Genomic DNA, 17457 nt, shown 5'->3' on the forward strand with positions numbered 1-17457 from the left:
GGTATAACTATACTTTTCATTGAAGTTATGATGAGGGTTGAATCTGAAGTTCCAAATAGTGTCCTTGACTTGAATGTGAAATTGCCTGTGCCTGTGCCGTGATTTTAACCTGATGTTAATATGTTATGCAGCGTTGTTACCATGTTTAGGATTTCTTCATCCTGTTAATTTTTAGACGATATGGTGCCTATTTAGGGTGCCATGGTTATTTTTCCTTTCTTCCTTTCTAACTTAAGAGACCATTATACCTAGCTTATACTCGATTAGGTTACAAGTGTTTTAGAGCGAGCATTATGCGAATTGTTGCTGGATCGGCCATCGTAGAAAAGTAAGCTAAGGTAAGAGTTCAACAAGTCAAGGTTGGGTTTTGTGGCACCATCGGTAGCTGTGGACGGGCTATGCTGCTCTAGAGGTTACTGTAGCCAGAATCCTTTACTTTTTGGTGATCCATAGTAATCGGTTAGTATTTCAGTTGAGTATGGAAGAAAAAATTTGTCCTGCAATCAAGATTATGAAGAAGGTATCTTATTCACTTATTTTAGGTTCTCCCTCCTTCAGTAAAAGAATTGTCCAAATGCTTTTATTCACTCTATTACAATTGGACATTACTCAAAAGCAAATGTTATAATACAATCTTTCAGGGATTGAGAGAGTAGGACAGTAGTATATCTGAAAATACGTTCGTTTAATGGTGTATTACACAATCTTTTAGGGATTGAGAGAGTATGACAATAAGTATATCTGAATATTAATATTGCAATTTTCGGACACTTGTTTAGTTGTTTAGCCTTGGCTAACCAACACACTCTCACTCGCATATATTACCCCGTTTCAAAATAATTTTTACACTTTTCGTTTTAGTCCATTTCAAAATGGTCTTCACCCTTTATGTTTTTAGTCCGTTCCTATTCTTTTCATTTTGCGGCACTTCAATTTGTTGCTTCTCTTTTAAGATACGTTCGTTCACCTATGATCTCGTTTTCCTTCTTTTTCTTTTGTATATGCTTAACATGCCAGACTTACTTGGCACATGAAAAAGTTATTATGGCTTTAACTTTAACCCTGAAAGTAACTCATCAGGAGATGCACCATATCATTCTCGCAGTGCATCTATAGATATGACTTTTTGCGAATTGGAAAAGAAAAAGGGAAACATTTAATTTCATGTGAATTGGACCCATGATCAAATAAAGGGTATAATACCATAAATGAACCACTTGATCATATTCATACTAATTGAATATCTCTTTCAAGATGTTATGATCAAATAGCTTTATCCATTTGCTATTATCTACTTGTATTTCTAATGGTCTACGAAAATCTTGCATTATTAGAAATTCGTGCTATATAACATAAAGTCGTTTCATAATATCGACTAGCCTGACTCTCTTATATGTGATATACGTATTGTTTAGGTGTCTAATTAACTTTCAATTGGATCTGCCATCCAAAAGACCATTTGGCTTATAAAATATATGTCGGACTCTCCTCTAGGTTCTAAAACCCTCCTTATGGCCCAAAACCTATCACAATAAAGCCCATCAACTTTATGCAATACTATAAATGTGTCGCTCTAGTGCACATACCAAAGTACGACACACTTTAACCTAGAGAGTTTTCTCTACTCCCGAACCTAGTACTTATTTAGGTATCGGAGGAGCTTTCCTCGGAACACCCCGGAGGATAGTTAACTCACTTGTGTGTATAGGTACTCTCGAGCTACAACACTCTCAAGACCAAGCTAGATCCCTCCTACAAGTCTACAACGAAAGACTTCAATCCGAAGTCAATTGTTTCATACCCAGAACACGTATTCTCTGTACTACGGAGTATTTAATAAGCCTTTTATTACGAAATAAATTTCATATTACGCCCAATACAATTAGAAAATCATAAAAAAGATACAAGTATGAGTGAATTATTTTCTGGCAAAATTGTTAAAACATACCTTATTTTTAGGTCAATTTTGCACTATACCTTATTGGTTTGATTTTGAAAAGTACCTTTAGTTAAAAAGTTATATTAAAACGGTATCTTTGACCAGCATTCCGACCAAATAGTCAACATTTCGTCCATTGATTCCGACTATTTGCAAAATTTAAGTGGGAAAATAGAACGTGTAAACACACGCCAACTATTGTATTAAAATCAAATTCAAAGTTATTTGCCACCAAAGCACATTTGGTATGAGATTTTTGGTGTGTTAATGCCTATTCTTATAAATGGATTAGGGGCCAGTCGATTTGATTGTCAAGTGTGTTACACCACATGTTTGGAGGAAAAGTAAAGTTAATGGACGTAATGTTGGTTAAAGGCCACGTTTTTTAATACAACTTTTTTTAAAAGAACCCATAAGATGAGAATTATACTAATAAATCAGAAGCAGCTACATCTAGGATACTAGTCGTGAAGTCGTCCACCCACAATCGTTTCCCAACCTCCCAAGGTTGAAGATGAGCTAAATTATGGGCCACCTTATTCCCACTACGTTGAACAAAAGACCAATTAACATCAACAAAGCTAGAACATAAATCAGAAATATCCTCAAAAATTAAAAACAAGCCGATGCTTCCATGTGTGCCTCCTTGCAAAGTTTGGATGATTAGTAGCGCATCACTCTCGATGACTCGATCACAATACGCTCATAGCCCAACTCCTTCTCTACCGTCACCCCCCCATAATTTTCCTTAGCCTCAGCCACACTTGTCTCCCACCTTTCCATAAACTGGTGCATAGCATGCACAAGCCACCACTTTGCCCACATTGTCTCGCAACTACCCCAATGCCCTAATAGACATGCATCAACGTTCACCTTCATCCTTCCCTTGGATCCTTCCAAGTAACTGGGTAGCCAACCCGATCACCTTCGAGCCTGCGGCCTCCCTGCTCAACTCCTCTCGCACCTCCCCACTAATCTCACACGCATACTGCACCACTAGATCTGGTTATTGGACAGGGTAGTCCAATGGATATAGGGTTAGGGTCAAGTTAATAGGGCTTTTATTGGGCAGGGCTCTTATTGGACAGGGTCTTTATTGGACAGGGTCATTATAGGGTCAAACTTATACTACAATTATTTTGAAAATTAAAATAGTAATGACACAAAAAATTACGTGTATAGCTTCGTATTTACTTGTACTTGCACATGGCTCTTTTGTTTTTCAATTTTCATTGCTCGTTTATTGACCCGCCCACTAATGACCCGCTATTGACCCGCAACCCGCTTTTGACCCGCCCATTATCGACCCGCTAAAAATGACCCTTTCAATACCCGACCCTCTTTTGACCCGCACCGACCCTGACCCGCCCGCCCGATAACCAAGTCTATGCGCCACTTTCGTGGGTTAAGGTACTATATTTTCCATGACAAAGCTATTTCAAGCTCCCCATATAGCCAAACATATAGGGAGAACATCTTCCATATATCTCCTCAACCTCAAGCTCATTAAAGCATTTTTCCCACTATTCCACCAAGAAGCTACACTTCCAAAGAGATACAAATTCAAACCTGGATTCACTCCAAACACTGCACGCTAGTTGGAAGCCCATCAAAGTATGGGTTATAACAGAAGCAAAAGAAAGATTAAATGACGTAAATAAAGAACGCAGATATTTAACGTGATTCACTAAAAATGTGTTAGCTACGTCCACATGCAGAGGGGAGGAAAGTTTTATTGATCTTGAGTACATATTACATAATATAACTAGGTTATGACCTAGAGAGTTTATATAGTACTCTCTAGACAGATGCGGAAAAGCCTAGAAAACAGGCCAAAACAGATAACCCTAGTCCACAATAACAGATACCGTGTTGACACTTGCAGTAAGGGGCTTGACTGGTTCAAGGCAGTATTCTAACAAATCTCCACCTAGACTTGAATCCTCTCACAAAAAACCGATGTACCAGATACACCATTATAATGCTAGATGTACCAGAAACTCCTATGCCTCAAATTTTGCCCTCAAAAAGGCAATCAACAACTCCTAACATTTAGCAAGTCCAAACAATGTTGAAACTGGCTATGTGGAACAGGCTTGGTGAACATATCGGTTGGGTTATCAACAGTACCCAATTTATTCACCTTAATTCTCTTCCTACTTCTCAGAAAATGATATCTCACACCGATGTGCTTAGTCCTCTCATAATGGACTTGATCCTTAACTAAAAAGATTGCACTGAGACTGTCACGGTACACTATAGTCTGATCATGATATAGACTCAAATCACTGACCAATATCCCCTGATTTGCTGCTTCTGTCAATGTCATGTACTCTGCATCTGTAGTAGACAAAGACACGTAGGTTGCAGAGTAGCTTTACAAATGACAACTAAACTACCAAGAGTGAAAACATAACCAGTCATAGATCTTCTATTGTCAATATCTCCAGCATAATCAGAGTCTAAAAACACTGTCACCAAACACTTTGTATGTACCTTTTAGGTACCGAAAAATCCTATTCACAACTTGCCAATGCTCCTTGCCAGGTTCACTCATAAACCTACTAACAACACTAACAGAATGTGCAAGATCATGTCTAGTACAGACAATTTCATACATCAAGCTTCCTACTGCACTAGCATATGGAACTCGAGACATGTACTCCTTCTCCTCAACAGACTTAGGTGCAAAAGAAACAGACAAATGTGCATTTGCAGGACTGGGAGTATATATGGGCTTTGTTATAGACACGTCAAATCTTGACAAAATCTTTTGAATGTATCCTTTTTGCGATAAGAATATCTTCTTTTTGCTTATATCCTTATAAATCTCCATCCCCAGAATTTTCCGAGCCGCACCCAAATCTTTCATCTCAAACTCAGCACTAAGGAGATCCTTCAACTTCTGAACATCAGACTTGTTCTCTACAGCTAACAACATAACATCTACATAAAAGACCAGATAAATCAATGAACCATTTGCTGTCTTGCTGTAGTAAACACAACAATCATACAGCCTCCTGTTGTAGCTAATCTCTATCATATAGCTGTCGAATTTCTTATATCGCTTCCTTGGAGACTGCTTTAGTCCATACAAGGACTTCTTCAACTTGCAAACATAGTCTTCCTTACCAGGAACCTGAAAACCATCTGGCAGAGTCATGTATATCTCCTCTTCCAGCTCTCCACGCTAAAAAGATGTCTCACATCTAATTGTTCAAGCTTCAGATCCTGATGTGCAACTATTGCTAGTAGCACTCTGATGGAAGTGTGTCTGACCACTAGTGAAAAAATCTCATTATAGTCTACTCCCTCTCTATGAGTGAACCCTTTAGCTACTACTCAAGCTTTATACTTGATACCCTCAACAAATGTTTCTCCTTCCTTCTTCTTGTAGATCCATTTACAATTGACGATCTACCTGTCTCGAGATCTCTTGGTTAATTTCCAAGTTTGATTCTTATGAGGAAAATTTGGTAATATTAATCCAACCTTTGACCGATTTTCTTTTATTAAGCCCACCTACGACATATTTTTTAATAATCCCACCTTTATTACCCAACAACTTTTATTGGGCCCAACAGGTCATAAAACTGTTGTAAGCGGCATTATTTCTCTACATGGCAGTACTCTCTCTCGATATATTCAGTCATCATCATCAATTCATCACCATCTCGTTGACTTTTTCACCGATTACCGGCCACTTAAACCCAATAAAAGTCGTCGGGTAGTAAAGGTGGGATTATTAAAAAATATGTCGTAGGTGGGATTAATAAAAGAAAATCGGCCAAAGGTTGGATTAATATTACCAAATTTTCCTTCTTATGAAGTGATCTCATCTCATCTCCCACGTTGCGTCCGCGAACCCCTAAAACCATGGGCGTCATCCCTGGACCCCAACTCGCTGACCGGACAACGAGATTTCATTAATGGGGCGTTGCAGTAAGGGGTTTGACCGATTCAAGGCATTATTCTAACAGTATGTAAAGCCGACACCTCCTCCGCGTGATACACACCACAAGAAGAATCGTTGGTAGGTATCCGACGGCTAAGCCCCTGTCGATTTGGGAGGGCGGATTGACATGCCCTCCAAGCGAAAACGCAGTGTAGCGTTCGAACATGCCACCGTTTCTTCCACAAAGTTCGGGATGAGACGTAGCCACTTAGCCCCCTTTCCGGTCATCATCGATAAGAGATTTGTATGCTGACCTAACAGAGTACTCACCGTGTTTTACTAAGTCCCAGCAAAGACAATCATCTGGTAACTTACTACTAAGTGGAATACCCAATATTCTTTCTTGTTCAAAAGGTAAGAACAATCGAGAAACAAGCTGGCCATTCCAACTCCTAGTAATAGGATTAATAAGAGCATCAACCTCCACATTCCAACTCCAAGGTTGCTTTCCGATCAAAGCCCGGAGCTTAAAACGACGGAACCCTAACCCCGGCCCCCTTCCTCCTTAGTATACCTGGTTATTGGACAGGGTAGTCCAATGGATATAGGGTTAGGGTCAAGTTAATATGGCTTTTATTAGACAGGGCTCTTATTGGACAGAGCCTTTATTGGATAGGGTCATTATAGGGTCAAACTTATACTACAATTATTTTGAAAATTAAAATAGTAATGATACAAAAAATTACGTGTATAGCTTTGTATTTACTTGTACTTGCACATGGCTCTTTTGTTTTTCATTTTTCATTGCTCGTTTATTGACCCGCCCACTAATGACCCGATATTGACCCGCGACCCGCTTTTGACCCGCCCATTATCGACCCGCTAAAAATGACCCTTTCAATACCCGACCCTCTTTTGACCCGCACCGACGCTGACCCGCCCCGCCCGATAACCAGGTCTACTCCTTAGGCCTACAAAGTTTCTTCCATGCTGCCTAATGTATCTTCGTTCACCTTTTTTTGACCCCACCAAAAGTGCGACTCACTGCATTGGTAGGGAGAGTTGAAATCTTTTTAATTCAAGGTACTTTTTGACAAAATTAAACCAATCATCAATACTATAACTAAAAGACACATCAGAAATGACACATGTCATCTCCTGGTGTGTCCATACATATATATATATACTAGTCTTATATGCACGCGATGCGTGCGAATATAAGAAACAGATTTGTGTTATTACATTTGAACCTGACATAACATGTAAAAAATATAATATAAATGCGATAGAAACCTATAATTTTGATAGAGCCGAACGTATATAAACAGATTGATTAAAATGGTAAGAATATATTTAAGGGGCTAGATTGATTAAAATGCTTCTTTGGGCTTATCCTATTGCGTAAGTTGTCATTATATTCCCTATTCCATTGTGGTGGGTAATTTAGTAATCTAAATGGGACACCAAAAGTGAATTTATTAAAATTACCTCACCTCCTCACTTATACTTCGTATAATAGAGATTAAAAATTAGGTGGAGTAATTAAAGATATACGGAATATTTTACCAATTCTCCACTCTGTTCCCATCGGCGTCAATACGGAGTATAAGAAGATAAAAGTAGTTGCATCATCCTTTCATTTTTTATTTTTTTTAATATTCGAAGCAGATCGGTGAGACAGCAAGTAAGCAGATCAATTTTTTTAAATGAATTAATATTCAGCATTTAAATCAGTAAATAATCAGATTTTGAATTGAATTTAATTGTGCAAGTATAGAGGGTATATTAATACTTTACATAGGAAAATCAAAAGTGTGTTTACGAAAATAACCCTCACCTCTTGAGTCTTGGCTTATATAATAGAGATTTTTTAAAATAAATGTTAAAGAATCTTTTAAAATACCTAAGTTCCTAATTTATTTATTTTATTTTTTTCAAAATTACGATTTCATGTGTATTATGACAAGAATCTAACATAATATAATAATACTAATTTGAAAAATATATGTCAGGAATGGAAAAATCACAATTTTATGATATTATTGTTTTTTATAATATACGTAGTAAGTTGCTACTCTGTTATAGCAAGATAGTATTTTGATTTTCATAAACCTTTTTCAAAAAAGATTAATTATACTCTTAGCCTACATGCAATAGTTTTTTTTAAAAAATGTGTTATTATATGTCCATACCCAAACAAGCATTTGTTATTAATTATTATTTTCTTCCATTTTATGTAGAAGGTACGGATATGGTAACAGTTATGGATATCATTCAATTTTAAAAGAAATAGTTACCTGATAAAGGTTTGAATTTTTTTTTTTTTTTGCCCAAATTAAATATTTTTGTCGAAACCCCAAACACCTAAGATTGCACTAATCACTTTATAATTTGAATAAAATAATATTTTTCTCTAATTTTCCAACAACCCATAATAAAATTTTATATGATTTTGTTTTATTAAAAAAATATTTTAAATAAATTAGTCATAATAGAGAAAAAAATTATTTAGTCTCATCCGTGCGCTGCACGGGACCTAATCTAGTATAGTACTACTATGTTGACTCAAAAGTAAGGTACTTTTTTAAAACAATTTTGCCTACTTTTATCAATAAATATCTCGTATATACTCCCTCCATATTTTATTCGGAGTCACATGTTGACTGACACACGTATTAAGGAAAAAGTGTTGAATCTAATAAAAATAACAAAGCAAGTGGGGGGGGGGGGGGGGGGGGGAGAAGGAGAGGGAGTAATAAACAAATATAAAAAGATGAGGGAGTTTATTGTAGTACGTGGTGGTCCCTAGAAGAAATTAGATATATTAAATAATTAGAAATTTGGGTAGAAAAGTTATTAAAAATGAAAGTGTGAAACCTAATAAAATACGATCGAAAATGGTAAGTGTGACTCTTATAAAAATACAGAACGAGTAGTTGCAACTCGATTAGATCTTGTGCATGCATGGATATTCAAATATTATTATTTGCTCATCTTTTTTATAATGTTTAACTAAAATATTTATCCATTAAAGATAATGCGTAATTAATAAATCTTAAACCTACTATTTAATCATCTAATATGAGATTTTCTCCCTACTACGTATTATATATTTTATATGTTGAATGTGATAATTTAATACAATATTTGACATGATTCATATGTTTATTTGACCAAAATATCGAGTAATATATTTTCTATAATTGATATGTCGATTTGACTAAAATGCTACATAAATCGTCTAATATTGTAATATTCTATAATCTTATATTTTTTTCCATATATAGCAGTTTATATAAAAGGAGAGAAAAAATAAAATAAAAAAAAAAGTAGATATATATGTTTTGTGACGGAAAAATTTCACATCAGTAAATGACATGTATCATGCCTGATGTATGTTTTAATATAATGTACTCCCTCCGTTTTCTTAAATATTAGTCATGTTTTGACTTTTCAACTCGTTTCAACTCAATATTTAAACGTAAATATCTCCAAATAAAATACGTATGTTTGATAAATATAAAAATTTGATATTATTAAACTACACATTATGACGAACAAAATAAGATCTCACATGAATATGTTTTGAAAAACGTATTGAAAAGAACTTGGAAGATTCTCTTCAATTAGAAATAGTGTCAAGATTTCAAAAGGGATTAATATTCAAGAACAAAGGGAGTAATAGATATGAGGCTCCAATAAAATGCAGTATGATAGATTGATAGGCAATGGGAAAATTCTAGGTTTATTCAAGTTGCAGATTGGGGTGTAGCTAGCTATAGCCTATAGGGTGTTTATGCTGAGTTTATCGATCAGAAGAGAGTTCAGGATTATTATGCTTCAAAGTTCAAACTGAATATATAATGGGTGGCAAATATGTTTGTAGAGATCCTGTCTTGCAATTTTTCATTGCCCCTTTTCTTGTGTTTTATCATAATCTCGTATTTTAACTATATGAAGTATCTAATTAAGCTTTACATTAACATGTTGCGGCATTTTTATACGTTACCATTTCACATAGTTCTTTTGTCCATCAATAATGTACCTCACACTTTAGATTGGCACGGAGATTATTAGATACTCTGTAGGGATGATGAGAAAAAAGTAAGATAATTGAGCTATAAATAACTAAATAGAGAAACTATGAAGTTCGAGTCGGACTTTTTTAATGAAAACAATGGGGTGTTTAGTAAAGAACTAAAGACAATTCAATCATTTTGGACAATTCAAGTATCTTGTAAACTTCTCTTAATACCCCGTAAATCGTAAAATCTTGAAAGAGAGATCTAACTATAATGTAGTCAAGTTGTTCATTTATTACAATTTATACAATTATACCCTACTTCCCTTCATGACTTTATGGATCTACTCTTCTTACTTTTAGGGTTTCTCATCACATGAAATTAAATGTTTGTGAGCTACTTTTATAGCATTTTCCACATTCTCATTAATTGAAAGCTGGATTTTGAACAAGCTTTTCAAATCTGTATCTGGAATTTGTCAGACTGCATTATCTATATCTATATGTTTTCAGTTTAAGAGTTTAAATTGAGTAATTGAAGTATTATTATGGACTAATTTTGTTAATATTTTTTGCTAATTGAGGACTATATAACTGTAAGCACATATTAGCAATTATAATTAGTAATTATAAGCACACGAGATTGAAATTACAATTGGGAATTATATTATAGTTTTCACTAATGTTGGGTTAGTTTTTAACTTTTCCATACCCAACATCAGTTTAGCAAAAAATGTACTTGAACAACAATAGTGGAAAGCACTTTGACAAATCCAAAACATGAAACTGGAAAGAAATGAAATGAAATGGGGTTTGTAATTTATTTTATCGCCTTCCTCCGCCACCTACACCAACACCACTGCCTACTCCTTTGCCTGCACCGACTCCGACCCCGATACCAATGCCGACTCCAATTCCGATTCCTCCTCCGCCACCTAGCCCGTGCCCACCGCCTAAGCCTACACCACTTCCGAGTCCTCCTCCAGCCCCACTTCCAACCCCACCTCCAGCACCAAAGCCACCACCATGACCTACTCCTCCACCAAGACCACCACCACCACCACCGCCTCCTCCACCTCCTCCACCAGCAGCCCCACCACCTAAACCACCTCCTGCACCGAATCCTCCACCATGGCCAGATCCACCACCTAGACCACCTCCTCCTCCGCCACCAGCTCCACCACCGCCTCCAAGGCCTCCTCCTGCACCACCTCCAACTCCACCACCAGCTCCAAATCCTCCACCCTGACCTGAACCACCACCAAGTCCACCACCTCCACCGGCTCCACCTCCTCCTCCAGCACCACCACCAAGACCTCCCCCGGCACCACCTCCAACGCCTCCACCAGCTCCAAATCCTCCTCCTTTACCTGAACCACCGCCTAATCCACCTCCTCCACCAGCACCCCCTCCTCCTCCAGCACCTCCACCAAGACCTCCTCCAGCACCACCTCCTACACCTCCACCAGCTCCAAATCCTCCTCCTTTACCTGAACCACCGCCTAATCCACCTCCTCCACCAGCACCACCTCCTCCTCCAGCACCTCCACCAAGACCTCCTCCAGCACCTCCTCCTACTCCTCCACCAGCCCCAAATCCTCCACCTGCACCTCCTCCAACTCCACCACCACCTCCAGCGCCTCCACCTCCGCCTGCACCACCACCAAGACCACCTCCTGCTCCACCTCCAACTCCTCCACCGGCACCAAAACCTCCCCCATGACCTGCACCACCTCCAAGACCACCCCCACCTCCTCCTCCAAGACCACCCCCACCACCTAGTCCACCTCCACTACCGCCTCCTAATCCTCCACCACCACCAAGACCTCCTCCCGCACCTCCACCGCCTTCTAAACCACCTCCACCACCTAAACCTCCTCCGGCACCACCACCTAGACCTCCACCACCACCTAACCCCCCTCCTCCACCAAACCCACCACCTCTACCGGGACCACCAAAATGCCCCGGACCACCAAACCGTCCTCCTCTCGGTCCACCCCAACGCCCCGGGCCGCCATACCGTCCGCCTCTTGGACCACCATAACACCCTCTAAACCCACAATCCTCATCATCATATCTTTCTGTCTTAACATCACCATCTCCAAATGTCACTACACTCAAACTAAGCACAATGTTAAGTAGTAAAAATATCACTACGCCCCATTTTGTTGGAAAACCCATTAACTCACTCTCTCACAAAATTAATATAAATATGAGCCGTTTTCTTAGCTCAAAAGTTTTATATTTCTTTTTTTGGTTTATATTTCATGGAAGAAAGAAAGAGTGGTTTATATAGTGAGTAGCAATTGCCCAAAAAACTTAGCATTAGGGATATTAATGGATATTGGTGAGGTACGCGTTGAACCGTTGGGATTATAGTGGGAACAATAAATGACAAATGTAAAGAATTTAATTAAGTCAAAATCCATGGTATTGGATTATATTTGGAGTTATATAGTCAACTAAACCGACGTTGTATTATTGGATGTAATCAAATAAGTTTGATTTTTGCATCAAAGAGAAAGGGTGGGGTTTGATTTCGGAGTTGCAAGTTTTTGTAATGGAAAGAGGTAGATGGAAGATTAATGGCACATGAGAAAAGTTTTGAATTTGTCAGAAAGAAGGATTGTCAATAAATGTATTGTCCTAATATTGGTTTTGGTTTACAAATTAAGTGTTATAATGGTTTACAGAGTACTATCATTCAATTACTTGATTCTTCATATAAGGTTCTTCTCTAAGAGAAGATATAGAAAAAGAGTACTTAACGAAATATCGTTAATGAAATAATTTTAAATTTAAATCGTCAAGGCGTTAACATTTGAGATAAAATCATCTTACCCATATTGAACCCGTCAAAAAAAACCTCGTATTGAAATTTGGTCGCCGCTGCTACCATATGGTGGTATGATATATGAAGACGTGAATGATTTACGGCTATATGCTAGAAATATTAGTGGTTGTTTTACTACTTCTTAACTTGATTGCATTTGGTAAGTTAAAGTTGTCGCGTGATCATTCATAAAATGCCTATTGCCTGATATTTTTAAATGGTGGTATCAAAATATCGTAGTAGGTGTTTTGTGACACCGTTAGAGGCAAAGCAAGCATGTTCTTAGCTCATTATCAAAACGAAAATACTCTTTAAACGTCCATTTGTATGGGTTCACACCAATTCTCAGCCATGGAACACGTAGACGGTAGATCCAAATATGAAATACTTGCGAGTTAAACCCATATATTCGAAGTTGTTCCCAACTAACTTAAGATTAATTAATCAAATCCCTCAAATAAAAAAAGATTGATTAATCAAAATTATTTACATCACATTTCGTCTCAAATTTTCTTTGAAAAGGTTGATTCAAGTCTAAGTCGGTCAGATCACAAAACTTAGTGTCCTATTTATATCCTGGTCTAGCCATGTCTATTGCTCCAAATCATATTCACATCTCCAATAGATGGATCACATGCATGCAATAATGCCTTAGCATTAGATACACATCCTCGGAAGTCCTGATCAATATACAAAATCACACCAGATGCAGAGACGTTTAAGACAAGGCTGATATATCTTGAAATTAAGACTGAAAATATGAAACGAATACCTTTAGAACTTCCTACTACGAGCACTAAACCAAGTACTTGTGTTAACAACTGTGTCCATAGTTTCCATATATCAAATCTAGAACGCTCAGTTACCTCAAAACAGTTTTAAGGGAGCTCAATCTCAACTGCAAATTAAAAACAAAGAAACAACAAAATAAAACAGCAACATTATTAACGGCGATGAAAAAGATCTACGCAACAGAAAGTTCCATGACCTAGACAATATTCAAAACAAACAATGACAGATCTCAAACACCGATATTCAATCAGGACGATCACTAAGAAATAACACTCTTAATTAAGTACTTAAATTTGATAATGGCAGATGCAGTTTTGTTAACATGAACTATACCTCAAAGGGTATTTGACACAAAGACTAAACACAGGAAAACACATAGTACCAATGACCAAAATCATGCCACCGTCTATCCAGCACCCAATTCTGAGAATAGGTGCCAGAAGACACTGACCACAAAAGTTTACGACAAAGAGAACACAAGTCTAAATAAGACACACAGCAACTACTAACAGATATAATGTTTGTATAATACTCAGAACTGCAACGATAACCCGCCTCAACTGATGCAGCAAAAGCCATTCACTTCTTCTTGAGAGCAGCCTTGGTAACCTTGGCTCCGGTTGGGTCCTTCTTCTCAACACTCTTGATAACACCAACAGCAACAGTCTGTCTCATGTCCCTGACAGCAAAACGACCAAGGGGTGGGTACTGTGAGAATGTCTCCACCACCATTGGCTTGGTGGGAATCATCTTTACCATACCAGCATCACCATTCTTCAAAAACTTGGGCTCCTTCTCAAGTTCCTTACCTGAACGCCTGTCAATCTTGGTCACAAGCTCGGCAAACTTGACAGCAATGTGAGAGGTGTGACAGTCCAACACTGGGGCGTATCCATTTCCAATCTGACCAGGGTGGTTCATGATGATGACCTGAGCAATGAAGTTGGCTGCCTCCTTAGCAGGGTCATTCTTTGAGTCAGATGCAACGTATCCACGCTTGATATCCTTGACTGCAACATTCTTGACATTGAAACCAACATTGTCACCAGGAAGAGCCTCTGGGAGGGACTCGTGGTGCATCTCAACTGACTTAACTTCAGTGGTCAATCCAGTAGGACCGAAGGTAACAAGCATACCGGGCTTCAACACACCAGTTTCAACACGTCCCACTGGCACCGTTCCAATACCTCCAATCTTGTAGACATCCTGAAGTGGAAGACGGAGGGGCTTGTCTGAAGGCCTCTTTGGCTCGTTGATCAAGTCAAGAGCCTCAAGAAGGGTTGGTCCCTTGTACCAGTCAAGGTTGGTGGACCTCTCAATCATGTTGTCACCCTCAAACCCGGAAATGGGAACGAAGGCAATTTTGTCTGGGTTGTAACCTACCTTCTTCAGGTATGAGGAGACTTCCTTGACAATTTCTTCGTACCTTCCCTTGGAGTACTTGGGAGTGGTAGCATCCATCTATTACAAAAATAAAAAAAAATAAAAAACAACTCAAGTCAGAACACAAACCAAGAGAACAGCATATTAAAACCCAAAGAAATCAAAATTATTTCTTTAGTATACAACATATCAATGAAGGCAATTATACCTTGTTACAACAACAGATCATTTGCTTGACACCAAGGGTGAAGGCAAGAAGAGCATGCTCACGGGTCTGACCATCCTTGGAGATACCAGCCTCAAAACCTCCAGTGGTGGAGTCAATAATGAGAATAGCACAGTCAGCCTGCGAGGTACCAGTAATCATGTTCTTGATAAAGTCTCTGTGTCCTGGGGCATCAATAACAGTGCAGTAGTACTTGTTGGTCTCAAACTTCCACAAGGCAATATCAATGGTAATACCACGTTCACGCTCTGCCTTCAGTTTGTCAAGAACCCATGCATACTTGAAGGACCTTTTGTTCATCTCAGCAGCTTCCTTCTCAAACCTCTCAATCACACGCTTGTCAATACCTCCAAGCTTGTAGATCAAGTGACCAGTGGTGGTCGACTTTCCTGAGTCGACATGGCCAATGACCACCAAACTGATGTGAATCTTTTCCTTACCCATAGTGATATCACAAATAAAACTGCAAGCAGAAAATATCTTTCAGCACCAAAAAACAATGATCACATGATCATCTCTCGTTCAATAAGAAACACCAATCGAAATTGTGCTGAAAGATGTGATAAACACACATGTCTTACTATACTAGATGAATGAGTGATCTACAACTCATTAACCAACCAAATGTTACCAGTAAATATTGAAACTAAATCAATCAGACAAAGCTTACAATCGCAGCAGGATTGTAGCAACAGTTTGCTTTTAAAAAGATGAACAGCAGACAAGAATCAGAACTGAACTGGTGAGTCAAGGACATAATGTCCTCAGCTCTTCCAACCGAGCTTATCGTTGCAAGTTTCTGGTTGAACTCAATCAATTAATTAAACAGCGTATCAAACTATTTGTATGACCTCAAAAACACCAAAAACAAGGCCGGAAGTCCAGTAGAATACTACCAAGGGTTGCTAATTTTCAAACATACATATGCGTGCTTTATTCAATAACAATGCGAATATTCAAGTAAGTATTCAATTCAATATTTGGTTGGATCATGTCACGCTACAGTTATTATTCTTTTAAATTGTCGAATGATTCAAATCACTAGATTTTCCGGTAAATAAAAACTTCAATTAAACCACACAGAAAAAATCTTAAACCAAATCATACAGATTTACAAGAACTCATGCATCAGATCAAATCATATGAAAAGGTCAAAATCTTAAAAAATCCAACGCAAATCAGCTTGTCATTTGATTCAGAAACTAATTTCTTATTCAAATGCAACGAAAACACAGGAAACAATTAAATACTTCCATAAAAAAAATGAATCTAATGAACAAATCAGCACATATTTCTATCAGAAAGAAAATAAATCAGATCAAATGAAAAAAGCAGCAAAATCAAATACGATCATTCAACATACATCAAATCACAATCCAGAATTTCAGTCTAGATTACTAACAGTCGAATCAAAAATATAATAATCGCAAATGGAAAACAATCATTTAAAAAACAAAAAAGACGAAGAGAGATAATGGACCTTCAGAGTTCCGAGAGCTTTCCAAGAACCCTAGCCGCAGTTGAAGAGAGATAAAATGTGGAGGAAATGCAGCTGAAGCTAGGGTTTTGAAGGGGGGGTGACGCTATTTATAGTGTAGGATAATCAATGGTGAATGTGAAAATGACTAAATTGCCGATTTTCTGATTTTGCTTATCCATACGGACCGGGCCGCTGTCTGGGTGTACCAAATCAAAAGATTGGATGGATGTAAGTTAAGCCCATTTCAGGGGTATTAGTAGTCATACTAGAACCCGTATTGGGCCTGGTTGGGTTGGGTTTGATTGGGTCGGATCGAAATTAGACCGACCTATTTACTTAAAATGATTGAGATTAAGAATCCAATCCGACTATAAACGAGTTGACCAAAGTTGAAGTCTTGTTTGTACCTATCTCCAAGGTAAGCCACCAATGGAGGTATTTTTTTATGAATTGCTTCAAGTTAAATAACTTGAGTCACGTATAACTTAAGAAGGGACATTGCAAATTTGAGCTACCCATAGTCTATGCGAGACTGAGATAGTGAGATTGCACACAAGTTCGGTAGGTAAGCTCAAGTTCAAATATAAGAAACCGTTCCCTGCCTAAAGTAAAAGAAGAATTTGACCAAAAAAAGGCCAACATTAACAAGGACAAGAAAAATAATCACATAAAAGTAATAGTATTTTCTACACATTGATAAAAAATTCTTTCAGATCAAAATGATGAGAACTGATGAAAAATATAATTCACTATGTCGTGAGAATTCAGTAAAATAAAGTGAAACAATGACATAGCTAGATTCAAGAGATAAAAAAGCTTGAATTGAGCTCTACTAGATAACTTTTACCATTCCTTGCATGACCAATGAAACATATTTTGGTAGGGCCT

The 17457-nt window shown here is 37.8% G+C and overlaps 2 protein-coding genes across 2 annotated transcripts; both read right to left on the reverse strand.

The window, feature by feature from the left end:
• Positions 1-10680: 10680 nt before the first annotated feature.
• On the reverse strand, positions 10681-12036 carry LOC110803225 (glycine-rich cell wall structural protein 1-like). Its single transcript, XM_022008720.2, has one exon. It carries the CDS (start codon positions 12034-12036, stop codon positions 10681-10683), a length of 1356 nt encoding a protein of 451 aa, XP_021864412.2.
• Positions 12037-13740: 1704 nt separating this feature from the next.
• LOC110803204 (elongation factor 1-alpha) lies at positions 13741-16792 on the reverse strand. Its single transcript, XM_022008694.2, has 3 exons — positions 16570-16792; positions 15072-15552; positions 13741-14941 (listed from the first exon to the last, which is right to left on the reverse strand). The coding sequence occupies exons 2-3, from the start codon at positions 15531-15533 to the stop codon at positions 14060-14062; spliced, it is 1344 nt and encodes a 447-aa protein (XP_021864386.1). The 5' UTR covers positions 15534-15552; positions 16570-16792; the 3' UTR covers positions 13741-14059.
• Between the last annotated feature and the right edge of the window lie 665 nt (positions 16793-17457).

The sequence above is a fragment of the Spinacia oleracea genome, chromosome 1 (genome assembly GCF_020520425.1).
Source record: "Spinacia oleracea cultivar Varoflay chromosome 1, BTI_SOV_V1, whole genome shotgun sequence".
NCBI classification, from domain to species: domain Eukaryota; kingdom Viridiplantae; phylum Streptophyta; class Magnoliopsida; order Caryophyllales; family Amaranthaceae; genus Spinacia; species Spinacia oleracea.

Bases quoted from the DNA above. Each gene is read 5' to 3' on its own strand.
- LOC110803204 (XM_022008694.2), bottom strand. From the start codon at position 15,533: ATGGGTAAGGAAAAGATTCACATCAGTTTGGTGGTCATTGGCCATGTC. The intron at 14,942-15,071 runs GTATAATTGCCT...TTTTTGTAATAG, and splicing joins TGATCTGTTGTTGTAACAAG to ATGGATGCTACCACTCCCAA.
- LOC110803225 (XM_022008720.2), bottom strand. From the start codon at position 12,036: ATGGGTTTTCCAACAAAATGGGGCGTAGTGATATTTTTACTACTTAAC.